This window comes from Columba livia, chromosome 13, assembly GCF_036013475.1.
Source record: "Columba livia isolate bColLiv1 breed racing homer chromosome 13, bColLiv1.pat.W.v2, whole genome shotgun sequence".
NCBI classification, from domain to species: domain Eukaryota; kingdom Metazoa; phylum Chordata; class Aves; order Columbiformes; family Columbidae; genus Columba; species Columba livia.
Window position 1 is genome coordinate 837,714 of NC_088614.1, and position 25,813 is coordinate 863,526.

General features: G+C 44.1%; 1 protein-coding gene across 1 annotated transcript in view; it reads left to right on the forward strand.

Moving 5' to 3' along the window:
* The window catches only part of LONP2 (lon peptidase 2, peroxisomal), a 39,678-nt gene extending 15,776 nt beyond the window's left edge, over positions 1–23,902 (forward strand). Inside the window, exons 9-15 of the mRNA XM_005504802.4 lie at positions 3,069–3,219; positions 3,720–3,846; positions 5,676–5,809; positions 12,146–12,288; positions 19,809–20,016; positions 21,234–21,424; positions 22,687–23,902. Coding sequence (XP_005504859.2) covers positions 3,069–3,219; positions 3,720–3,846; positions 5,676–5,809; positions 12,146–12,288; positions 19,809–20,016; positions 21,234–21,424; positions 22,687–22,908 — 1,176 coding nt within the window. The 3' untranslated portion in view covers positions 22,909–23,902. The remainder of the gene's footprint in view (positions 1–3,068; positions 3,220–3,719; positions 3,847–5,675; positions 5,810–12,145; positions 12,289–19,808; positions 20,017–21,233; positions 21,425–22,686) is intronic.
* Positions 23,903–25,813: the final 1,911 nt, after the last annotated feature.

Here is a 25,813-nt window from a genome sequence, read left to right on the forward strand (position 1 = left end):
TTTATTTTTTCATTCCTTGGCTTGCAGTAGTGAATCACGCATTTCTCTTGCCCTTCTATCATGTCAAGTGTGTGAGTGCAAATGAAATTAATTTTAAAAAAATTATTTACGTTTGAATTTTTGATACTTTGTTGCTGCTTTGAGAAGTTTCTGGTTTGGGGATTTTAAAACCACATTCTAGGTGATATTCCCCTTGGCTCCGGCCATGGGTTATTGCACCAGGCTGCTCAGGTTGGCTTCCAGCCAGTCACTCATTCCAGTCACTCATTGCTAATTGACCATTAATTGCATCTGGAGGAGCAATTGCTCTCTTGCCAGTGTTGGGGCTGCTGCCCTGGGACTGTGATTGCTCTGAGCATCCCAAGGCAGGTGCTTCGCCTCTTCTGATGTTCATCTGCCTTTGGTGGGTCATTAACACACTGTTGGCGAGTCCATCTCAACGTGTAGAACACACAACAGCGTCACCCAGCTGGAACGTTTGTTTTTCAGACCGCTGCTTTTCCTTTGGTAAGTGCCGGCATTAAGTATAAAGGCAGGTCGTTTTTGCTTGGTGTGCAGGGGTGTTAGTTCTCCCTGGCTGTCTGCAATGGGGGATATTCAAGAGGAAAATTGCCTGTGAGCTTGGAAGCGAAGCTGGATGGTTTGTAATTGCCGGATACGTGTTCCCTTCCAGTGCTTCTGCAGAGTTGTTGCTTAAGCAAAACAGAACGTCTTCCTCTTCCCAGGCAGCGCTCGTCAACAAGGGGGTGGCTTAGTCTAAATTTGGATGACCTCTGTTCAAAACAGGAGAAAACAGAAATGCATCCAAGTGCCCGATAGTGAGTATTTGTATGCAGGGCAATTAGAGCAGGAGCAGAGCCAGGCAATTAAATGTGCATGGAACTTCTGGATTTTGTAGTAATAAAAGGCTGGTACAGAGAAGCCTTTGTGTGCGTGTGAGCTGCCAGCCATAAATGAACCAAGATGTTTTGTTCACTGAATGTTATTTTTGTACTTCATATTTTTGTATTCATTTAATGGCTTTGAAGACTTTTGAACTTGAACTTTAGCACGATACCTAGCTGAAAACAGTTCCATTTGCTTTGGAAAATCTGTTTGCAGTGCACAGGCATGATATTGTTTTATGTCTTCTTCCAAGAAATAGTTACAGAGACAACCAATTCTTAGTCCAGATAAATTCTAGCCCTTGTAGAAAACCTGAGATAATTAGCATTTTTAGATAGAATCCTGTGTAACCTCATCTGGGTGTTCCTGCTCCATGGGGGGATTGCACTGCATGAGCTTTCCAGGGCCCTTCAACCCCTGACACGCTGGGGTTCTGTGATTCTGTGATGACAGTTGCCTTTACCTTTATTGGATAGTGTGGTTTCCACATTAGTACAGCATCAATATTTTGCAAATAATATCATAATCACCAGCTTAGCACTTAGTAGGATTCGTAAGGGTTTCTAGTTGCAGACTAGAAGGAGAAATAGATAAAGATGCATGTAGATCAATGTTTCTAGAAAAACAACTTGGTCTGTCAGAATATCTTGTTTTCTTTGGAAGCGGTTGCAAATGCTTCAGCCAACAGACTGGAATTTTGTGGAAATACTGTGTTATCGGTGTTTAAAAAAAAGAGGTAAGTTGAATTAGGATTTGCTGTTTAAATCAGTTTTGAAAAACTGGCAAGAGTAGACTCTGAATGCAGCGAGCGGTGGGATTTAGGCGTATGCTTCGGTACGTAGTAAGGGGAACATATCATTTGCGTTTTATTACAATCACAATACATTTCCAGGTATTAGTGTTAAATGTGTGCAGCACTTCAAAATAAAGTCAGAAAGTGTTCTGTTTGTAAAAGAAGTTCTGCTGTGTTTATGGCATTTTGAAAAGTGTTTTACTAGTTTGTTGTGATCATATAGAATTAGTTTGTTGTGATCACATAGAATTAGTTAAGTATTAATAGTTGCAGAGTACTCAGGATGTTGAGGGTCAGGCTTTAGTGGTATTCGTAACATCTAATGAATGTAAAGTCAGATTTGAGAGATCCAAATGAAATATAATAAGAATGTGCATGTTTTATTTACTTCTAGTTGAGGAACTGTACCAATTCTGTGTTCTAAAGGTTTTTAACTTCTCAAAGACTGCACAGAATTTAAGAGTAATGAGAATTCAGAATTGTTTCTTTCATAAGCAACTAAGAAGTGCTCAAATTCATTTCTTTAGTGCTATCAACACTGTTCCTGGCTATAATTCAAGCTGCTAAGACAAGGGGTGCATTCATTTGGGTACAGGCAGATACATTATTTTGACAGCAGCGTGCTTTTTCTCAGGAGATGCATAGGTCCCATTATTTGTAACGTGAGAGTTATTGATGTCGGTGTAACACTGGTAATTCATCATTTGGGAAGGAGAAGTGTGGCGGTGCTGTAGGGGGTGGGATGAAGGTGGTTCGTAGGTGGTGATGCAGAAGCCAAGTGTGTTCATTGCTACATGCAGTGAGCTTTCAGTCTTCAGCACTGTTAAAAAAGCTACAAGACAGCATCTTAGTACATGATCCACATATATTTAATATTCATCACCCAATGCAGAAAAACAGCTTATTCGAGTAATAGCTTAAATATATGCAAGTGTTGTATAGCACACGTAAGTAGTACTGAAAGCAATAGGAAGACAACAGTGTTATTGCGTTTAAGTCATATTTGTGCAGTGAACTTGAGGCTGGTCAGACTGTGGTGTTATTCTTCAGTGCTTGTTTGATTTTTGTCTCTTTTTAATCACAAAATTTAGGGGGAAGAAAGGAAAAATGCAGAGGTGGTGTTAGGAAAGCCAGGGCTCCCCTAGAGTCAAGACTTGCGTGGGGTGTCTCGGGCAATAAGAAGAGCTTCTAGTAGTAGTAATAGAATTAGTTAAGTATTAATAGTTGCAGAGTACTCAGGATGTTGAGGGTCAGGCTTTAGTGGTATTCATAACATCTAATGAATGTAAAGTCAGATTTGAGAGATCCAAATGAAATATAATAAGAATGTGCATGTTTTATTTACTTCTAATTGAGGAACTGTACCAATTCTGTGTTCACTCTTGTTAAGGTCTTGGATCCGGAACAAAATCACAGTTTCACCGATCACTACTTAAATGTGGCCTTTGACCTGTCCCAAGTGCTTTTCATCGCTACAGCCAACACTACGGCTACAATCCCACCGGCTCTGCTGGACAGGATGGAGATCATTCAAGTTCCAGGTAGCACAACCATTTTCATTCAAGTGGCTGTTACAAGTCCTTCAGTGGCGTTGGGGTGTCTTTCCCTGAGCTGAAAAGCGGTTCCTTACGGTGAGTGCCGGGAATCCAGCCTGAGCGGCCAGAATCTAGAGGAGACTCATCAGGACGCCTCTGTCGTGAGAATGAAATTCAGCATTGCGCTTAGCAAAATTCAGTTCCAGGTATCTGGAGATACACGGGTACGTTCTCTAACCATATTGGTGTGTTCGTATGCTGACTGGCTGTTGGCTGATGCATCTCTTTGAGATTCCAATGAAGAAAGGAATCTTTGAAACACTAAAATTCTGTTCTTGTTACATGAAGTTATGGCTAACCGCCAAGTATCATACCAACAGCCTTTTAAATTACATCTGGGTTTTTTTGTTAAATTTGGTCAGTTACAATTATAAATGGTAAGAAATGTGATTATGTTGTAGTGTAAAAGCAAAACGATTAGTAAACATACACTTTTCCTTTTGTAGGATACACACAAGAAGAAAAAATTGAAATTGCACATAGACACTTGATTCCTAAACAGCTTGAACAGCATGGCCTGACTCCACAGCAAATACAGATTCCACAAGTAACCACTCTGGACATAATTACCAGGTAAATCTGTTATTCATTGCTTTAAATAATTTCTTTTTTGGGATAATTAGTAAATAATTTCTGAAGTGATAACGCAAATAATTTCTTAAGATCTATTGTCCTTGATAGCTTCAGGAGTTCAGCGCTCGATAATGTACAGAATTGCTCTTTCCTGAGCTCTGTGCGGCTCTGATACCCCAACCCATCGTTCCTGTCCCGAGGGTCCCGTGCTCTGGCTCTCGCGTGTCTCACCATGGGTTGGGTTGGCACAGCTGCCGAAGCGCTGTGAGAAACACGAACGCTTGGAGCTAGAATGTGATTTCCACAGCGCTCAGTGTGTGAAGCCGTGGTCTTAGCAGACAACTTTATTTTAAAGAATGAAGTTTTAGTGCTGTGATTTTCATAGAAAAAAATGGAAATTACGTGACTTGATGGGCCATGTTTGTCTAAAAATGGGAATTAGATAAAAAAAAACAACTTTTTTTTTAAATAGCTTGTATTTATTAGAACTACTTTTTTTTTTCTCAGGTGTGTGAGTAAAGATATTGATCAGAACATCTCTTGGACTTGAAAGTAGCTCACTTCCAATGGAAAAAATTCTATTCAATGAGTAGAAGTATTTTAGACCAGGAACAGCATTTTGGCATTTAGTGAGTGTGACTGTTGGGTGTTTCTTTTTAATTCATAGTCTAAAAGAAAATATTATTTTACAGTCAGTTCATCAGCTTCCAGTGAACTAGATTTGGAGGTTTAGAATGATTATTCCTTTGAATTTTTACGCATGTGAGAAGAGCTCGGTGCTCCTGGAGCGTTGTTGAGCATTTCCCTGCGGTTTGACGCCGCTCAGTCGTTCGCCTTTCTTTACGGTTTTATCAGCAAACCACAATTATTTGGGTAAAAGCACATGACGTTTCCTTCCTGTTTGAGTAGCTCGAGGTCTCGGTGCCTTGCAGACCTCGTCTTATTTGGCTATTGTCACGGTCCATTCAGTGATGGACTCGTGATGGTTCATTTACCTTGATCTCGAAGCGCAAAATTAAGGTGACCAAAATGCCAAGGGGTTATAATTCAGTCAAACAGTGTTACTTTATTATTTTACCCATAGAGCGGCACATGATAGAGAAAGCAGAGAAAAAGGAAAAGGAAAGGGGGAGAAAAGAATTGTCTACCACCAACCGAGTCCCAAGGCGTCCCTATGGTCTCAGGTCCCGTAAGCAGAGTCCTGCTGGTCCTCCGCCATGATCTGGGATCCTTTGGTGGGGAGATATCCGTGATGTCCAGTCAGGAACCATCTTTTATGCTTCTTCACCCCCATGAGTTGAGGCCAATCTCTGCCTTTGTTTCACAATCCAGGCTTAACTGCGCAGGCTTGAAGAACCCCTGCTTTGCTTGCCAGGACCTGTCTGCGCCTGCGTGGCCCCACGTTCAGGGCTCTCTTTCTGGTCCATTGGGTGACCTCAGGACTCTTGGCAAGCCTCTGCGCATGCTCTTCTTTGTTGGCCTTAATAACAGGGAGGAGGTGGAGGGCAGATCTGGCTGAAGCAGGAGGTGAAAATCCATCTTTCGGACAGCAGCTCTTGTCCCCAGGTCGGAGAGACCTGTAGAACACAATTCCTTTTAGGAGGTGGGGGCACATTTGGCTGAGGCAGCAGGTGAAGCCCACACAGCAGCCATTGTTACTGGGAGCCCCCGGGTCAGGGAGACCTGTGCAACACACTTCTTTTCCTCAGGCCTGTCTCCAAGTCACTGTCCAGTTCTTTCTGTCAGGGCATCTGTTCCCTGGTGGTGCTGTTCAGGCAAGTCCTGTTCTTCGGGCCGACTCAGAGCTGTGTGTTTCACGCGGTGCGCAGGTACACGCGGGAGGCCGGGGTGCGCTCCCTGGACCGCCGGCTGGGCGCGATCTGCCGGGCCGTGGCCGTGAAGGTGGCGGAGGGACAGCACAAGGACGCCAAGCCGGACCGCGCCGAGGGCGCCGACGGAGAAGGTTTGTGTCTTTTGCATGCTTTAGTAACAAGGAAACTTCTAACGTAGTCACTAGGACGCTGATTTATCAACCTTTTCTCCCTTTGAATGCTGCTTTAAGGGCTGTGTTTTTAAAAGCTTTGCAAATAGTGACGTTCTTATTATGCAGTGCTGAATTATGGCTTGAAACGTGAGTGATTTCAGCCTGCCAGGTGGGTAATTGAGAAGTGCAGTGGATCTGTTTCGTATCATAGGTATGGAATTATGATTTGTATATGTTGTTATATCTTCCTACGCTGTTGTACGTGAATCTTTCACCTTTTTCTTTAATAAAAGACTGAGCATGGCTTTAGTTATTGTATTTAAAGAGGTTCTTTAGCTGTGCTGTGCGTGCTCTGCCAGCTCAGAATTCAATCTGGTTGTTTTGTTGTACTTGAAATAAATGTCTACTTGAAGAGCTTTGAAATGTTATGGGGCTCTTTTGTTGTGCCTTTCAAGACTGCACTTATTCTAAGGCTCTTGGGGCTTTAGTAACTTATCAACTTCATTAAGTCTGTTCTTGTTTCCCATGTATACAGACAATAGTGATTTATCTATCTAAACTGGTTTGATGTTGTAAAACATTCCATAACTAAGCCAATGTGGAAAAGCCATCAGGTTTTAACAGCCGTACAGCTAGAACGGTTCTGGGCTGCTTTGGAGGACGACAAACAGACACTCAGTATCTGTTCCTTTAAAACAAGGCAACTTGGAAGTCTGAATGGTGCCCCCTCTTTCAGAGGGTAAATCCTGGGGGAGGAAATATAACCTGCATTTGTACAAACAGTGGTATTCATTAGAAGAAGAGTTTTACGCATAGTAGAAACTTCCGTAATTTGTCTCTGGAAGTCTGTTTATTGATGGTCTTTCCGCTTTACATTGCTGTTTTTCCCTCACTCAGTATTTCCCTTCTGAAAGTTAAATATTCTCTTACTCATTGAGTTCTCTAAAATCACCATGATGTCTGTGGAAACTGTAATATCAGGAGGTTGGATTTGGCCTGCACATCAGCGTTTGATCGGGGGGATTGAGCTCCGTTTGCTCTGAACCCTTGGCTTACAGCAAGTGAACTCTCATGGCCGTGCGTGTGTCCATGTCCGGTTTACATTAAAAGGAAGAGCTTTTACAACGTATTTATGAATGCTTTCCATTTATATAATGTGCATCTTTTCCACCTGCCTCCTCTGTGCTGGGTTTTTCTGAGTCCAGCACTGAATTAGTTGATACTCCTGTGGTACCTGAACTTGCTCTTGGCCTGGAGCACTGAGCCCTTGGGTCTTTGCCACTCTCACTTCTTCATAGGAATTTGACAAGTTGTATTTTTAAAGTATTTCTTTGCACTGAATGGTAGCTGTGTCTAAAATGTACTTAAAAGGTCTAATGCGATTGCTGAATCAAACAGTGTCATTCTGCTCTTCAAGCCTTCTGATAAAATAAAGTAGGTTCAGAGCACAACTCCTGATACTACAGGAAGAAACATTTTAATATTAAAGCAAAGAGCAAAAAGGAACTGTATTAGACTTCTCAGTCCAGCGAGAGAGGTATTTGCAATGTTAAAATTAGCACTTAGGTATTTAACGCTGTTAAAAATTACACGCTGTTAAAATTAGTGCTGGGTTTGCAGCTTGCGGAAGGTGGGAGCAGCCAGCTCAGTGCTTCCCAACAGGGCCAAACATTTGGGGCGGGACACAATTTGGGGTAAATCCAGGAGAAATGGGCTATGAAGAGTTGCCTTTGTACCTCTGGAGTGGAAAGTGTCCGTAAGAAACAGCTGTGTTGATGAAAGGGAGTCCAAGGGACATGTGGCTCTGTAGGTAAAGTTCGTATTACAGAGGCATGTATAGAATGGTGTAATCTGCAAGATGTGGTTTATTTTGTACTAATAATATGCTTCTACCCTGCTGTATTTTTAGCCCAATGTGTCACTTGGGAGCGTATGAGAGCAGGACACTTTAAAAAATATTTTTGTTTAATTTTCACTCAGTCTGTTGGAAACAACCAAGTATTTAAAATGGAACCTGGAAATATTCCCAAATATTTCCAAGTAGATGCAAATAATGGGATTTGTATTTATTTGGACCTTTTCTTCCTGTTGATTAGCAGGCATTTGTGCAGTTGCGCGTAGCAATGATGATTTTTTATTTCATATAGCGAATGGCTCTGGAAGAATAGTTGTTCGAGTTGTCTCTTAATGATTTCATTTCCAATTATTTCTTTTATATTTATTTATCTGTATAAAAACACCCGGGGGAGCGTCAGCTTGTGTCAGTCCTTGAATTCGTACAGTGAACATCAGCAACAGTCATCGTTTAGAGCTCTCCATGGAGTCAGCCTTGTGTTCATAACGCCATCCCATACGTCACTGAAGCTCTACCCTACGCTTATGAGATTTATGTCTTTGACACCAGAAGAAATTGTAGGAGTCACCAAAAAATGTGAAACTCTCCTTCCTATTTTAGTGCAACTGCCTTGAGAATATGAGACAGCAACTGTGCAGCTGCCGGGGCATTGGATGATACAGCGGCTGAAACCCAGAGTGAAAGATGATTTGTGTAATTCAGACTTGAGAGGAGGTTTAGGACAGGTAATATTTAATAACCAGAAGTAACTAAATGAGGATTCTATCTATGTTGAAACCGAGGCTTTCGAAACACTTCAATGTGTCCATAAGCCAGTTCATTGCAGTTTGTTCTGCTCCTGGTGGATGAACCAACACTTGGCTTTGAGTTTGAAAGCAAGTGTGGCTGAAATGGTCAGTGTGAACAGAAGCGTGTGGTCCTCACCGCTCTCCCGCTGCTTGGGCGTAACACATTTTATTTCACAAAACATGATTATGCCTGACTGGGGGGAGTTTCTTGGAATGTCTTTTCTGTTTTAGGCCGAAGAGGTGTAAATGCTACGAAAAGTTGGATTTATACACAAACTAATTTTCACCATGTTAACTTACCTAGATATTCCTGCGTGAAAACCTCAAATTCAAGTGCTTCATGTACACATCGTTAGTCTAGATCAGACTTGATGGAAGGTAGTTATTTTGTGCAAAGAGAAACTTTCTGATCTTGTGGGGAAAACGTGCAGAGCATTATATTGAAGTGCAGTAGGATCGGGGTCCCAGGCGGGATTTCTTTCCAAAATATCTTTGGGAAGTGACACTTCCAATACGTGGTGCATCCCACTGGAGGTGGACGATGGAAAGTTGCTTTTGAGATGGAGTTTGTGCTGTGCCGGGCTTTGGACCTGGACTCTTGTCAACAGGGCAATCCCGTCCTTCTACCTAAAGGTACAAATCTTTAGGTTGAAGACTTAGGTATTGCTGGTGCTTAATTTCAATATGTTTTATGAGCAGCTGAGAACTTGCTGCATCTTGAGGTAGTTCCAGGCTCTTTTATTTGCTCATCTCCGTTATATGTCTAGAAGAAAGCAGCAAGCTTAAATTCTTCAAGTTTTGTCTTTGTGACGTGAAATTCCTTTTTAGATTAAATCCCGAATTATATATAGTAGTTAATTGTCGGTATGTTTTCTTAGGAGTCTGATTTCTCACACATCCGATATTTACGTGCAAGGTTTTGTTTTGGGCACTTGCAAAGGCAGATTCGTGAGGATTGTTGCTCTGATCTTTGCTGAGTAGCTGCAAAGGGACCTGGGGGGACTAATGGACAGAAGCTCAACATGAGCCAACAGTGTGCCCAGGTGGCCAAGAAGGCCAATGGAATCCTGTCCTGTATCAAAAACAGCGTGGTCAGCAGGACAAGGGCAGTGATCCTTCCCCTGTGCTCTGCATTGGGGAGGCCACACCTGGAGTATTGTGTTCAGTTCTGGGCCCCTCAGCTCAGGAAAGAGATTGAAGTGCTGGAGCGGGTCCAGAGAAGAGCAACAAGGCTGGTGAAGGGACTTGAACACAAGCCCTATGGGGAGAGGCTGAGGGAGCTGGGCTTGTTTAGTCTGGAGAAGAGGAGGCTTAGAGCTGAGCTCAGCACTCTCTAGAACTACCTGAAGGGCAGTTCTAGCCAGGTGGGGATTGGTCTCTTCTCCCAGGCATCAGCAATAGGACAAGGGGCCATGGGCTTAAACTCTGCCAGGGGAAATTGAGGCTGGAGATTAGAAAGCAATTCTTTGCAGAGAGAGTGGTCAGGATTGGAATGGCTGCCCAGGGAGGTGCTGGACTCACCGGCCCTGCAGGTTTGTAAACTGAGACTGGACATGGCACTTAGTGCCGTGATCTAGTCAATGGACTGGAGTTGGACCAAGGGTTGGACTGGATGATCTCTGAGGGCTTTTCCAACCCAGTCGATTCTGTGATTCTGTGAAATTCTGATCTGAAAATTTTACAAGCAACCTGTTTTTGTTGGTTGTTTTTAGGATTTAGGAGGGGGGTGCTGTTGTATTTGTTGTGGGGAGGTTTGTCTGTTGGTTTTGTATGGTTTGTTTGTTAGTTTTTAAATGTTAAAACAACTCAGTACCGTGCTGCATTTGTGTAAGCAGTAATGTGGTATGAATAGCGGATCAGCGGGTGGTTCCTCTGATCTGTAAGATGTTGAAGCTGTTGTCCTAACCAAACGTTCTGTTTCTGCAAACTTGAATTTAACTGTCTTGCTTTAGATAAACGTGTCATTTAACTTGTAATGCGGTTTGTGGCTACTCGTCTGGGAACATGTATTTGTCGTCATTAAGTCTTAATTGCTTGTGTCTCTATAGATTCTTCATAGTCAGCATTTCTATAGAGGTTGCAAAAGCCGATGTGTTTTCCTTCAAACAAAAAGTTAGTGTTTGTAATTATATTTTCAAACATCACTGCATGTTTTTAGAGAGAATTAGGTAATGTCAGAATTTAGATTAATATTTTTAGAAGAGGTCTGGAGTTTGTTATTGTTACAGGTTATCAAATGGGGTCTACTGATTAGAGTACATCAACTCAAAGAGTTTCTGGTGCTTTTAATAGGGCAGTTGGCCTCAAACAACACCTGCTACTGTGAGAAGGCTGGCTGCTTCGGCTGTCTGGTAGAACTGGGTGAAAGAAGAGCAAACAGAGATGGAGAATTGCTTGTGAGGCAGTAAAATCCTGGTATAGAACAAAACCAGTTGGTTTTAAACTCACTTTATTTTAAAATATCAATTGTCATATCAAGTTGCGCAGGTTTTGAAGATCCGGCGTGTTGATATGTCAGTCTGGTGTGCATCATGTGGAAGGAGATGTTGTCTCTTCATCCATCCTGAGAATTACTTATTACAGGACGCTTCTTAATGTTCCATTAAACAGATGAGATCAGTGCTTTGTGTTTTTCTATAACTGTTGAAATTCCTGGATCTTCAGTTATTATTAATATGCAAAGGAAGACGGTTTCTTCGTTGAAAGTAAAAAAAAATTCAAAGAAAGGAAGCTACAGTAGGTAATTTCCCAAAATGTGCTGCAGAAATCTGGAAGCTCAACATATATATATTAGATATATATATATAATGTAGACTATGACTTTAAATGTGTCTCAGGCTCATGGTTTTGGGGTGGGAAGGACCATCTTCACTATATAATGTGTGCAGTGCTGTTCTGAACGGCTGCCAGGAAACTGGCGCAGAACCTGAGACTTCTGAGTTCTTCAGGTAGTTTTCATGTCTCTAAAATATTGAGAAATCAGAAATGTTAAGGGAATTCTGCTAAGGAAACGTTTGCCCAGGTAAGAAATACAGTCCTGCTGCAAATGGAGGCAGGAGAGAGCATGTTTTGAATCCATAACCATTGCTTTACTGATGTGATTGCTTCTTGACGGTGCTGGAGTTTATAGCATTTAAAAGTGTCATGCTAATTGGGTTTTTAGCCCTTGCTGAAGAGCGGATCGCGCCTGGAGGTGTTTCTGGAAATGCCTCATCGTTTGAACTTGGAGGGATTTTGGGTTTTTTGCAGAGTTTGGCAAATGAATGGCAAAGGCCAAAATGCACCTGCTTTATCTGGCAGAACTTAGTTGTTAGTGTTGGAAGTTAAGCATTGAAATCCTCGCAGAAAGAGACCCAGAGAGCACAGACATACAAAGAACACTGGTTATTAACCCTGCAATATTTCCACATTCAGCTCTGTATTCTATATTACACAACATTAAACACGAGCATCTCCCACAAATGCTGGTTTTGTGCATAAATCTGATGAAAAGTGCAAAATCCTAAATGAACTTAATGTTTTGCTGTTTGACCTCATTTAAAGTGCATTTGAGTTGCGTCTCTGGCAGTGCTCTGGATTTAGGATCTTTGCTGGACAGTTAGAACGTGTTTAGTCTTAATAGTTAAATTTGATGCCATATTCTATTTAATGGATGAGACTTTCTTCTCCTAGATTGCAAAGAGCACGTCGCGGAAGATGCAAAACCAGAATCCATCGGTGACGCAGCCGACCTGGCTCTGCCGCCTGAGATGCCCATTTTAATTGATTTCCACGCTTTAAAAGATATCCTGGGACCGCCCATGTATGAAATGGAGGTAACATTTCTTTCTGCTTGCCTGCTGTTTCTGTCTTGTTTGACCACTTGTCTATTTTATTGCTATTGACTGAGTTTATACCATATTTTCAAAAAACGTATTAGCAACCGAACTGTGCTGCTTTGTGTTCCAAGTGTTTTTTCACCTAAAGAAGTTCTATTCTAATTCAGTTCAGGGTACATAAATAAGCCGATGGGATGTCTGCTAGCAGAGATGCCTGCAGCAGTGCTCAAGAGTGTGTGTGGGGGTTTCAGTTTAAAACACCTTTGCGTTTGTTTGGGGATGTTTGGTGGAATCCCATCCCTTCACCATCCCACACCTCCCTGAACCAGCAGCTTTGTCATGTCAAACCAGCTCATTGTTCAGATTAACGGGACTCTTGGCTATTAAAACGTCGTATGATCCGTCGGGCAACTCAGGCATATCCTGGCCCAGCTCTGCTCCTCACTAAGGCGTTCTAGACTTTGTTCTGCGTTTCGGTCCGTGAGCTTGTGAGTTCGGGATCCTCTGTTCCCCGTTTTCCTGGTTATTACTCTCTGCATCGCTTCACATCCAGGTAAAGGGTGCGTGTGAGGGTGTGTGTAACCAGCACTGCTGATGTGACGCTTATTTTTTCTGTCTTTAACCTGGAAAAGGGATCAGTAAACCAGTAAGTTCTTGAGGAAATAGAAATGAAGGGAAAACTTTGAAGAGATAAAGTTCAAACTTCTAAGAAGTTTCCTATGGCACTAACCCCTTCCTGGGTGAGAGGAGATGGAGGGTGAGAAAGGGGATGAGGAGAAAACGGTTGCTAAGGAGTGAGCCTGAACGGAGGGGTTTGGATATGGAGATGTTCTCAAGGAAATGATTCTTAATGAAGAGACAGAAACAAGGAAGGAAGTCGATAGGGTCAGCGCTGCGGGCTGTGGTAGAGGGTGCTGATAGGACACCGTGCAGCTCTCGGCCGACGCTTCTCACATTGCTCAGTGGTGCTCTGATTTACTTCTTTTTACTTTCAGAAATTAGAAGAGATTGCTCGTTAGGCAGATGATTTTATTGTAAGCATTGTAGGCAAATGATTTTATTGTTCTTCCTCAGATGCCCAATAAAAACCTCATGCAAGGCAGTTTAAGGCCACTGTAATTGAGAAGGTAGTGTGGATATATTAATACTTGAGCTTGGTTTGGAATGACTCGCTTTGTAATAGTCCTATGGGAATTTTTACTAGGCTTTTTTTCTATCTTTTCCTCACTACCTGACTTTTAGAAACAACGACTGAAGACTGGCCTGCGGGCTTTTTGTAGAGAAATAACATTCTATCTGAATGTTCATGTTGAAGTGTGTTCTATACTGCAGACACTGGTCTTTGCAGGTAAAGTCCTGCAGGTTCATCTGGCTCTTTAGTGCTCGAATTGCAGGTGAACATTAAGCCATTGTAGAAAATGGAATGTCATATTCAAGCCAGCACTCGGATTTCTACAAACCGTGTTTATTGGTTTCATAAAGGAGCTAAAAGAGTAAGTTGAAGTTTGTGAATGTGTACAAAAGTTCTGGTTGTTGCAGCTGCACTCCCAGTTCCCAGTTGAGTAGAATTAATTCAAATAAATATGAACTTATCCTGCTTTTTAAAAATTTGTGTGTCAGCCAAGAAATGTGCTAATACGTGACTGTCCCGAGATGTTCTGCCTGGACACCTGAACTTTGATTGTTGTTGTAAACGAGGTGGTGTGGCTGTGTTGGCAAAGAATTGCTGCTGGTTTGTGGGTTTTTCTGCAGGAGTACGTAGTGCGAGTAACACGATCAAAGTGCGGTTCTTAATTCCAAGTAGTCGTATACCGAGTCGTTTTATTTCTTTGCATGAACAGTTGCCATGAATGTGCATATAAGCATTTCATGGGTCTGCTGGCCTGAATAAGTGGAATAAGCGTGACTGAAGACTTGGGCCTGTGCATCAGAGGCTTTTAAAACGTTCCATATTTAGCAGGCAGATGAAGTGGTGCATGAATAGAAGTGGAGAGGAACCCACACAGCATCAATTCCTGAGCAGCTCGGGATTTATTTTCATGTACTATTTGCTGTATTTATTAATGAGTGAATATTTTGCAGTAGGCACTTGATGAGTTTTTCAGTGTATGCTGCTCAGATGGCCACATAACTCCCGTTTTGGTGGATTTTCCCAGCTAACCTGTTATTTCTTTGAATTTTCTCAAGTGATTTCTCGATATTGTTTCCAACGTAGCTCCTGTTTGAATGACGGGCATTTCAGGTTGGCCACTGCTGGGTTTTGTGGTTCTGGAGCCCACTGTGTCTCTGTATCTCAAGCTTCACCCTTCACCTGCATTTTGCCCTTTATAATTAGTTGAAATAAAGATAAAAGAGGCAGCCGCCGTGTCAGTGCCTGGATGAGGCCGAGCAAAGAGAACTGGAGACACGACATGACTGAACTGACCCGCTGTCCTTCGGGGAATGCTTTAGAACAGGTGATTCATCTTCCCCCTCCTCAGTGCCTCGCGTGTGCGGGTTCTGCAGGGTCTCCCAGCAGAAGGCCGGACAGGACGCTCGGCTTCAGGATTAATTCATTTATCACCAAGAAATAATCTTGCGTGTCACCCTACAGAACAAATGGTGGAATAAATCACACAGTGAGGCTTTGGAAGAATAATCTTGACAGTCATTTGAAATGTAAAAGATATCATGAAATGTTTCAGCACTGCGTGCTTTGGGGGAAGGGTTTATAACAGAGCCAGAGTGTTTATAATCTGTTTCTCTTTTCCCCCCTTCTTCTTCCTTCTTCTTCCCCCTTCTTCTTCCTTCTTCTTCCCCCTTCTTCCCCCTTCTTCTTCCCCCCCTCTTTTTCTTCTTCCCCCCCTCTTTTTCTTCTTCCCCCCCTCTTTTTCTTCTTCCCCCCCTCTTTTTCTTCTTCCCCCCCTCTTTTTCTTCTTCCCCCCCTCTTTTTCTTCTTCCCCCCCTCTTTTTCTTCTTCCCCCCCTCTTTTTCTTCTTCCCCCCCTCTTTTTCTTCTTCCCCCCCTCTTTTTCTTCTTCCCCCCCTCTTTTTCTTCTTCCCCCCCTCTTTTTCTTCTTCCCCCCCTCTTTTTCTTCTTCCCCCCCTCTTTTTCTTCTTCCCCCCCTCTTTTTCTTCTTCCCCCCCTCTTTTTCTTCTTCCCCCCCTCTTTTTCTTCTTCCCCCCCTCTTTTTCTTCTTCCCCCCCTCTTTTTCTTCTTCCCCCCCTCTTTTTCTTCTTCCCCCCCTCTTTTTCTTCTTCCCCCCCTCTTTTTCTTCTTCCCCCCCTCTTTTTCTTCTTCCCCCCCTCTTTTTCTTCTTCCCCCCCTCTTTTTCTTCTTCCCCCCCTCTTTTTCTTCTTCCCCCCCTCTTTTTCTTCTTCCCCCCCTCTTTTTCTTCTTCCCCCCCTCTTTTTCTTCTTCCCCCCCTCTTTTTCTTCTTCCCCCCCTCTTTTTCTTCTTCCCCCCCTCTTTTTCTTCTTCCCCCCCTCTTTTTCTTCTTCCCCCCCTCTTTTTCTTCTTCCCCCCCTCTTTTTCTTCTTCCCCCCCTCTTTTTCTTCTTCCCCCCCTCTTTTTCTTCTTCCCCCCCTCTTTTTCTTCTTCCCCCCCTCTTTTTCTTCTTCCCCCCCTCTTTTTCTTCTTCCCCCCCTCTTTTTCTTCTTCCCCCCCTCCTCTTCTTCTTTCCCCCCCTCCTCTTCTTCTTTCCCCCCCTCCTCTTCTTCTTTCCCCCCCTCCTCTTCTTCTTTCCCCCCCTCCTCTTCTTCTTTCCCCCCCTCCTCTTCTTCTTTCCCCCCCTCCTCTTCTTCTTTCCCCCCCTCCTCTTCTTCTTTCCCCCCCTCCTCTTCTTCTTTCCCCCCCTCCTCTTCTTCTTTCCCCCCCTCCTCTTCTTCTTTCCCCCCCTCCTCTTCTTCTTTCCCCCCCTCCTCTTCTTCTTTCCCCCCCTCCTCTTCTTCTTTCCCCCCCTCCTCTTCTTCTTTCCCCCCCTCCTCTTCTTCTTTCCCCCCCTCCTCTTCTTCTTTCCCCCTTTTTTCCCCCCTTTCCCCCTCTTCCTCTCTTCCCTCCATTCTGCTCAGTTACCAAGGTGTCATTGGCGCCCCAGGAAAGCCCATCACAGTTACTCTGTGTGCTCGGGATGCGGGTGAGACTGGAGCAACAGCGGAATTGCCTCTTGTGGGAAAGTGCAGATGCCATACAATAAACGCTCTATTTTGTTGGACGTACACCATTCCGATTAAGGAACAAATTAGGTTATCTTTCAGAACCACAGCCTGTAGAAAGCACAGGTTTAGATGAGGCGTTTCGATATAAGGAATATCAGTCTTCTGGTGAAGTTTCGGGGAGATTCTCCTCCCCTCAGGGGAAGCTGCTCTCACGTACTTTGCCTGCAGCGCTTTGCTGGGCAATGAATCGAAGAGTGAACCAGAAAGAAGGTTTTGGGGGAGCCCATGGAAGGGACATAAAGATGCTCGAGGGCAGCGAGTGACTCAGGTCTCAGGACGTGCGGGTGATGTCTCATTTATCTTGGAATAACTTTAAATATTTTAAAATAAACGACTACACTAAATGTTAAGACTAATTTTGCACTGTTCAGACACGTAAAATGTATCTGAAACAAGTTCATCTACTTAGATAACAGGTAAATCATGGCTGGGTTGGTCTCATCTACAAAAATTTTCCAAAACCAAGACTGTTCATGTAGGTCAGTGGCCTGTTCGTCTCGTCAGCTGATTCTAATGCTCATTTTCAATGGAAGTTGTTATAAAGGTATAAGTAAGGATATTTTTCTCATTTAAATTCCTCTGACATTTTGCGAGAAGAAATGATTCAGAGGTGCCAGCAGTGAGTCTTGTGGAGCTCCGTGTAACACTTCACAGGTGTGGTTAGTTAATGTAATACAATGGATGGTTAACGTATTATAATGGATGGTTAACGTAATACCACGTACTCCTCTGAGCATTGTAAGGTTGGGGGCGTTGTGTCTGTCTGCCAACATCCCATCCAAAAAAGAGAAACCAAAACCCAAGCCAGCAAACCTTATTGAAACCATGACAATACACGATGGTCTGCGGCGGGAAGGTGAATGTTTCAGTGTTGTTTGGTTGCAGTGTAACCAGGATGAATTGGTTTTGTTAACCTGAGTTACTAAGCAATTACTGAGCTAATCAGAGTAAGTCACTGTAACTAATGAAATACAGGGAATAGATATAGACACTTAATAAAAATGAAAATGGTTGATAAGATGAGGTATTTGATACCATAAAAGTGAAATGCTCTATTATGTACAGTTTTCTTAAATGCTAGAAAAAGAAGGAGCCGTTCCTGTTAATTATGCTAATAAAAGCAAATGCGCGATGCTGTGGGGAAGGTGGAGCTGAGAGGCCCAGGAGAACCGAGACGAGCGGCCGCGCGGGTTCCCGGCTGCGGTGGGAGAGCGAAGGGTGAGCTTGGGCCTGGGAACAGCTCCCCCAAACCCAGACACCCCGATCCTGGCCACATTCCACATCTCGGGCGTCAAACCCTGGAGGCGGTGGCGCTTGGTAGTTCGGTCGAGTATGTGACAAAGCATAGGGAAAAAACTCGGCAGTCGTAACAAGCAACATGTACGTTTAATTTCATTTTGTAGGACTTTAAATGCTTTTTATTTTCTTCACCAACTCTCTTGCATGAGCAGGTTGTTCCTGTCATGTATCTGAGTTGTCTACGGCTACAAGATGCAGAATTTGTGTATTTGTAAATTAGCTTGTTTTCTTTAACGTGTGTCTTTGTTGAGGTTTGATTGCGGGGTGACAATCAAACCCTGGCAGGTGTATTGTTAACCTCCTCTCCCCCCTTCCCACTCAGCACAGGCGATCGGGAGGGAAAGAAGGACAGAGAAGAGAGCTGGAAACATTAAAAATGTTTTACTAATGCTGCTAATAAGAATAGAGAAAATAATACAAAATATACAAAACCAATCTGTAAAGTCCCAGCAACTGCAGAGCCGGCACCCGAAGTCCTGGACTGGACTCTGCAGCCAACCGGAGCTGGATTCAGTCTGTCACTGGCCTCAGTTCGCAGGGACGACTCGCATGGTCCTCTGCTAATGTCACCATAAGGAAAGGGGACAAAAGGGACGAGATCCTCGTGATCTCCCACTGTTATATGAAGTATCACGTGAATGGGATGTTATACACAGTTGGTCAGTCTCTTGGTCACCTGTTTCTCGTTGCCCCTCTGGCGAGATGTGAATCTGTCCTTATCAATAACTTCTCATTCCATTGCTGTGTTTACCAAAACACGTATCTGGTTCTCCAGGAAAATGCAGCTGATATGAAGCTTTAGCTGACAGGCTAATTCACTAAAAGAGAAACTTGTTTTTAACAAAACCAGGACAGTCTTTTTGGCCAGTGGTCAGGGTCACTCGCTGCATGAAACAGGAAAGAGAAACTGAGCATTAAGAATCGTGTGGTTTGGATTTTGGCTCTGTCCGGTGATGGGATGGAGTTCAGGCTCGTACTGAAGCGCTCGTGTTCGGGCAGAGATCTTGCTCCAATGGCTCACGGGAGCCACGTCTCTGTTTGTTCTGCCGCGTTGTTCTGCTCTTGCGAACCCCGGGTTGTGCAGCAGCATTTCTGGTGGCGTCACCGCCAGTGCTGTGCGGAGCCCCGTTGCTGGCTGCTCTGCCCCTTCTTGGGAGGACGCGAAACGAAGCCCTGAGCTTGTGGCAAGGTGTGCAGTGCAGAATGAGTTGATGCTGGAGGAGGAACCCGGGCGGTTGCTCTGGATTTGCCACTTCAAATGGAATTTAAATGTGCTTAGAAGGGGCAAAAATAATTTGAGAAGTTTTAATGTAACTAGAAATGCAGATTTCAGAATTGGAATTGGTACATTTCTGTTGTGAGGCTCCTTTGAATTGTTTTCTGTCCAAGAAATGCAACATTTCTGCAAATTCTGTAATCAGTTTAATGAATTCATCCCTTTCACAAATTAATCAAATTAACTTCAATTCTGCATTTCAATAAGAGACAAATTTATTTTAAAATGGGCCTATCACTTTATTTTAACAAGGAATATTTGTCTTTTGCTATGGTCACTGCCCAACTCGTCTTTTCATTATTCACAATTATTTACCAGCGTTTGCAGTGAGCAGACGCCGTGTGTGTGACGGTAGCGCAGGTGGTGCAGCTGTACTTACACAGGGTTTTAGGTGACACTCGGGAGCAGAGCTGGGTTTTCATACCAGAACAGTCGCGGCAAACCGACCTTGGGCAGATGGATTCAGTCAGCGAGCAGCCGGGCAGCGCGGGCTGAACACTGCAAATCCTTTGAAACGCCCTCATGGAACTGTGCGGGGTGGGGAAGGTTTCAAGGATGATACCCCCAGACGTTGGCCATCGCCACCTACAGCTGTTCTGCAATTAATGCTCACACATCAGGCAGAATTATTGCTCCGCCAAGATCAGACTTGGGCTCCACTTTTGTGTTTTAATGGTGCAACTATCAGGTTGTTTTTGCAAAGGTTTTGCTGGGGCTGTTTCCTAAACCGCGTTGTTTCCCCTCAGGTGTCTGAACGCTTAAGCCAGCCCGGCGTAGCGATAGGCCTGGCCTGGACGCCGCTGGGCGGGGAGATCATGTTTGTGGAGGCCAGCCGCATGGACGGCGAGGGGCAGCTCACGCTGACGGGCCAGCTCGGGGACGTCATGAAGGAGTCGGCACATCTGGCCATCAGCTGGCTGCGCAGCAACGCCAAGCGCTACCAGCTCACCAACGGTACGTGGCCAACAGCGGCGGCCCGTGTGATTGTTCGCAGCCTTTGCCCTCTTATGCAGGGGTGCATGTTAATACTGCGTGGAAATTAGGTGTCCTAAAACGTGACTTTTTCAGTAATTCAGCAGCTTGTAACGTTGCCGAGTACCAGTGGAAGTCACGCCTGTGCTTGTTGTGGTGACGTATCAAGTGTTGCTTTAACAGAGGGTTTTCTGGCAATCGGTGCTACACTGAAGACAAAACCCAATATTTCCCCCAATTTTGTAGACAAAACCCAATACTTCCCCCAATTTTGAAGACAAAACCCAATATTTCCCCCAATTCGTGCCAAGTTGTGGAGCTGGTGGCAAAGGGTCCGTCCCTGTGGCCGCTCCGGTGCTCCTCGGCTCTGGCACCTGCTGCCTCTTCCCCATTTGTACATCCAAGCTTCCAGTTGTCCTTCAGTGATGCACACATCAATATATGCAATCTGTAGTTTTCCTCTAAAACCGAGTCATCATTTCTGTTAAAAGTAGATTTTTGTAGTCTAAGTTATAATATTTGGAGCATTGGTGGGGCCGTATGGCAGCTGCAGTGCAATGGGACTGCAGCCAAGAAGCTTTAAGTCTTTTGTTTGAACCGTCCAGGAGTTCTGAGTGTGCTGTATGGTTTGATAATCTGCTGAGTAGTCAAATAACTGTCCAGCATCTGTCATCATTCCTGGAAGTTTAGATAGGTTAAGAAACTACATTGAAGTGGTGTATGAAATGCTGCCGGCATCAACCGTGTGTTTACCTCCAGTTTACACTGTTACATCCGACAGGTTAAGTAAGGTGAAAAGATGCAAATTAGAGATTTACTTTATAATTTGGGTATAATATTGGTACTGCTGGGTTGCTGTGGAGTGCTGATTTTGGGGCATGTTCTCTGAAAATTGACTTTTATAGTTTGCGAGATTAAAAAGCCCTATGTAGGAATTGCTGGTTTCTATATTAATCCCTCCCCTGAGTTTCCCAGCAGCTGCGAATGCTGGGCTGCTTGGTTAACGTGTTGTGCCTTTGTCTGGGAATCGGTTTGCTGTTTGTTTTTCCAGAGGGTCTGCGATGTCGCGGTGTTTTCTCAGCCCACTGCTGAAAACCAGCGGGTTTAGTTCTCTGCTGGGCTTTCCGAATAAAGACCAGGGACAAAAATGCGTTTAGGTTTTTCACATTCAAACCGTTCTTCTCATTTTTCCCCTTAAGCTTCTGGAAGTTTTGATCTCCTTGACAACACCGACATCCATCTGCACTTCCCAGCTGGAGCTGTCACCAAGGACGGGCCATCTGCGGGGGTTACCATAGCAACGTGCCTGGCTTCGCTCTTCAGCGGGCGGCTGGTGTGCTCGGACGTGGCCATGACCGGGGAGATCACGCTGCGGGGCCTGGTTCTGCCCGTACGCATCGCGCTGGCCGTCCCGCTGGCGCCACATCGCGCGGGAGCCGGGGCTGCTGGGCGGGCCTGGTGCTGCTCATCGTGTGTCTGGTTAAAAGGAAGCCTGGAAATGGGCACATTAAGATGGTGCCAAAATACGCGTTGCAGTTCCTCAGACTATCACTACAGAAATATCCTCGGTTTCTTTGAAAGTTGTTTCTTAAAGCTCTTATAGTAATTGCGGATGGGTAACTCTTAATACACGTGTTTTTAGGTTCTTCGTAAGTTTTGTTCCTTGTGTAGTTCAGCTGGTGTTCCCATAAAGCTTTTTCAAATGAAAGTTTCCCAACAGATCCAGTTTTGGTTTTCAGCCTCAGAGGGGCCTGGCGCAGGGGATGGAGTTACCATCTCATACCAAGGGATGGACGGAGGAAGGACCAAGCTCAAGTCAGTATTTAGTTCCAGAGGTGGCAGACCAGGTGAAAAATACACCTGGTGCAAGAAGTAAATAAATTGCCTTTATTGCACCGGTGAGCAGATTTTTCCTGCTGAAAGGTGGGTGATAAACTTTGACACCTGTAACTGCTCAACCACGTTTACCTTCCTGAGTGTTGTCAGAATCTTATTAGCACTAGTAACTGAATTCCCAGGGGCAGTTACAGGTTCCTGCTGTCAGATGGTCTTTATGCAGGCTTAGAAGAGAGTTCAAGGGGAAGAACCTACAGCTATGCCTAAGAGAGAAACTGCTTTAAGCCCCGCTTTGCACCTTGGGCCGCTGGCCGAAGCGACCCGTGTTTTTGTAGCACAAAGCCACCTCTGCAGGTTTGCAGCACAGGTTTGCTGCTCCGTGCCTTTTGTGTTGTGTAATTCCAGTTACTTATTGTGTGACATTGCATCCTTAAGACTCTTTTCCCTGTAAACCTGATACAGCCTTTATCTTGAAAGAGTCTGTTCTGCTGTGGGTGCAGCATTTCAGCAGTTAGAGCCATCCTGAAGAGGACGGACTTGTCCATTATTGATACTCTTGTACTTGCATTCCTAGATTAATATTTATTTTTTCCTTCTTCTTATTAACTGTTACAGAAAGGGAACTGTAGCATATTAACATATTTCCCTCATTAAGCACATAATGAGCTAAACTGCTGCATTCTTAATTGCTTTCCTAAATGACCAGGGAAGGGAAAGCCTTTCACTGAAATTTAACTCCTGATGTGATTTCTTACAATAATTAGCGCATTAGATTAGCGTCATGGATTTTCAGTCTCTATTTCTTCTCCTTATTAGGTCGGGGGAATCAAAGACAAAGTCCTGGCTGCGCACCGGGCGGGCCTGAAGAGAATCATCATCCCTCGGAGAAACGAGAAGGACCTGGAAGAGATCGCGGTGAACGTGCGGCAGGATTTGACGTTCGTCATGGCGAGCTGTCTCGACGAGGTTCTCAACGCGGCTTTCGACGGAGGGTTTGCAGTTCAGCCCAAAGGCGAGCGTTTGAATAGTAAACTCTAAGCAGACAAGCTGAGATTAGGTCTGTATCCCATTTAATAGAGATCAGTAACTATCAGCTGTGTACGCATCAAGTAGAACGATGAGCTAAAGGTGATTGTTTCAATGCGGGTGCAAAACGCAATCGAAATACAAAGCAGTTGGCAACCTGAAAACACATCTAAGAGGCATTTGCTGCTTTTTATCTTGAAAATAATAATCTTTTCCTGATAGATTTGAGCATAAGAGAGTGAAAGCTGTTAGAAATCATTCATGTCAGCAGCTGGTTACACCTCGAAAGAGGACAAACCCACAAACAGAATAATACACAATTCCATGAGCTCTATTCAGAGGACACAAATGGCAGCAAACGCAGCACGGCCAGAGTCCAATAGATGGGGTTGTTACCAAAAAGCAAACTGATTCAGCACAGAGTTCACTGATTTAGGAAATAGTGTTCGATATGCCAGGGAGCAAAAGCATCACAGGATAAACAAGGGGGTTGCAATCAAAAATAATGCAGCTTGACTCTGGGATGCCTGCGGTCACAGTTCAGCCTCTGAGAATTAAATCCACTTAAATGCCAAGAAAATACTGGATCAATAATCGCAGTCTGTGAGTCACGAGGTTTATGGAAGCGCATCAGCGTCCGTCTCGGCTCCGAGGACGTCACTGAAGATGGAAATGCAAACTTGTGGAAGATGCTGGAGTTCTTCGCTGGGTTTTATGGGGTCAACCACAAAAGAAGACGCAGGATGTTACAATTGTCGCGCTCTCGTTCTGACACAAACCGTGCTTATGACATGTAAATTGTAGCAGTGACAAAAGCCTAATCTAGAACAGCCTAAAATCAAAATAACAGCTTGTTTTGCTTTCATTTCCATAGATAGCAAGCTGATTTACCTGGAACATAATAGCACTGATAAGTAAAAAATGCAGTGGGTATTTCTGCACCTGCTTTACAAAGATTTTACAACTTTAACAGAAGGCTTCATCTAATAAAAAGATCAAAATAAAACGCTTGTGGTTCAGTATGTTAAGAATTCTCCTCTCGTTCCCTCGGTTCACGGTCAGGCGGCACACACGTCCGGGGATGCTCTCTGCCTTGCGCAAACACCTCCGCACAGCGCACAGAAACTCGACCATCCTACAACCCCGGAGGCTACGGGGACTATCGTGCTGCTTTGCCTCCAGTCAAACCCGGGGGGAACACAATTAGTTACCAACCGTAGTGCATCTCAGCTCACAGTGCTGTGCTGCTCTGCACTCGTGAGAACAGACACACGTGGAGTCCCAGGGCTGGCTGTTTACACGTGGAGAAAACCAGCATTTTTTGAAGATAGGAAGTACTGCTAAAAAATAGACCTTTTCCACAGCAACTTCACTACAGCAAACAGGGCGTTGTTCCCAAAAAGAGTGAAGCAATGACTTTGTCACCTCACTGCAATTCCTGAGCCCCATCCACACAGGCTGCAGGTGAGGGTTCATTCCCCTCTGGAGCCATTGGGCTCTACTTACAGCTCCTCATGTTCCTTCTTCTTAGTTGTTGAGATGATTTTTAAACAAAATTTACGCATTACCCCACTTCAGTACCTTTTCTTTTGCTTCCACTGAACGCTGTCAAGAACATCAACCTGTGCAGCAACAAGCCAGAGCTGTACAGAACTTTCATTTCAATACACTAGGGATTATTCTGCTTTGCAACGGACAAATGGACCTGATATTAAACATCCATACCTCAGAATATACCATAAGGTAGCTAAAGCTTACCCAAGGTGAAAAGCAAGCAGCAGCAGCACCTGTATCCACACTATCAATTGCTGCTGACAGTAACTACCCCACTAGTGCAGCTGGGGCTTGAATCACAGGAGCATCAAGGAAGCCCCTGGGTAACACCACCCAACAGCTCACCTGCTTTGATTCTAAAGCACGACCGCAAACAACCAGCAAGAAACCTCAGAACCCAGATACTAACATCCAGATTTGTCAATCATTTTCCTTCTAAAGCTCATTTTTTTTAAGGGCAATGACAACCAGCAGAGGTCCTGCTGACAAACAAATGCATGATCTGCTGCACTTCATCTCACCTGTTAAAGACACACGTGAATACTCTTTCCCAACACAGCAAAGTAAAACGGTGCTTTCTAAAATAAACAGCTACTGCTCAGACAATGCCAGGCTTTAACACACCATTTATTTTAGCTAAGCTCAAACTGTACAGATTTCTACTATGTTTGATTTTGTCATTTGCAACAGACTCAGCAGATCCTCCCGCTCTTTGGAGCCCCACTGAACTGGGTTTAACGCTGCTGAGGATCTGGGCCTGAGGATAATTTGCTTAATCATTCCATCTGATGACGGGCAGCAAGTGTGTTCTACACATTTTTTGTATAAACGGCAGCCCAAGGCAGCGGGGACTCCACCAGTCAGGCTGTTCCTCTAAAACACGGCGTTTAGCCAGTTTCTGTCACAGACCAGCACAGAAACCTGACGTAAATGTAGACAAGCTTAATTACTGACTTTAGAACACAGCAACCAATTAGTTGTATATTCATAAGGAAAAAAATGCTAGCTGGTGGGATGGCATTTATCTGTCACCAGTACATCTTTGAAATTAAATCTGTGCACAATTTGAACAGCCTAAATACCCAATTTTAAGAAGTGAAACTTTTACTCCATGTAGTCAACTATTTCTGTAGTACTTTATTAATCCAACCAGATGGATTTGATGCTCCTTACCTGTAGAACTACTTACCTCATCACACATCAAAGTAATAGGAACAAGAGCCGTCTTAATAGATCAACCTCTGCTAAGAGGGACGGTAAATAAGCCATAGTTTAACGTGTTACAAAAGGCAATAACCAGCCTGCCTCCCCAGACGCTCAGGTTTGACAAGGATTTCTCGCAGGTAGCTCAATGAAACAGCTT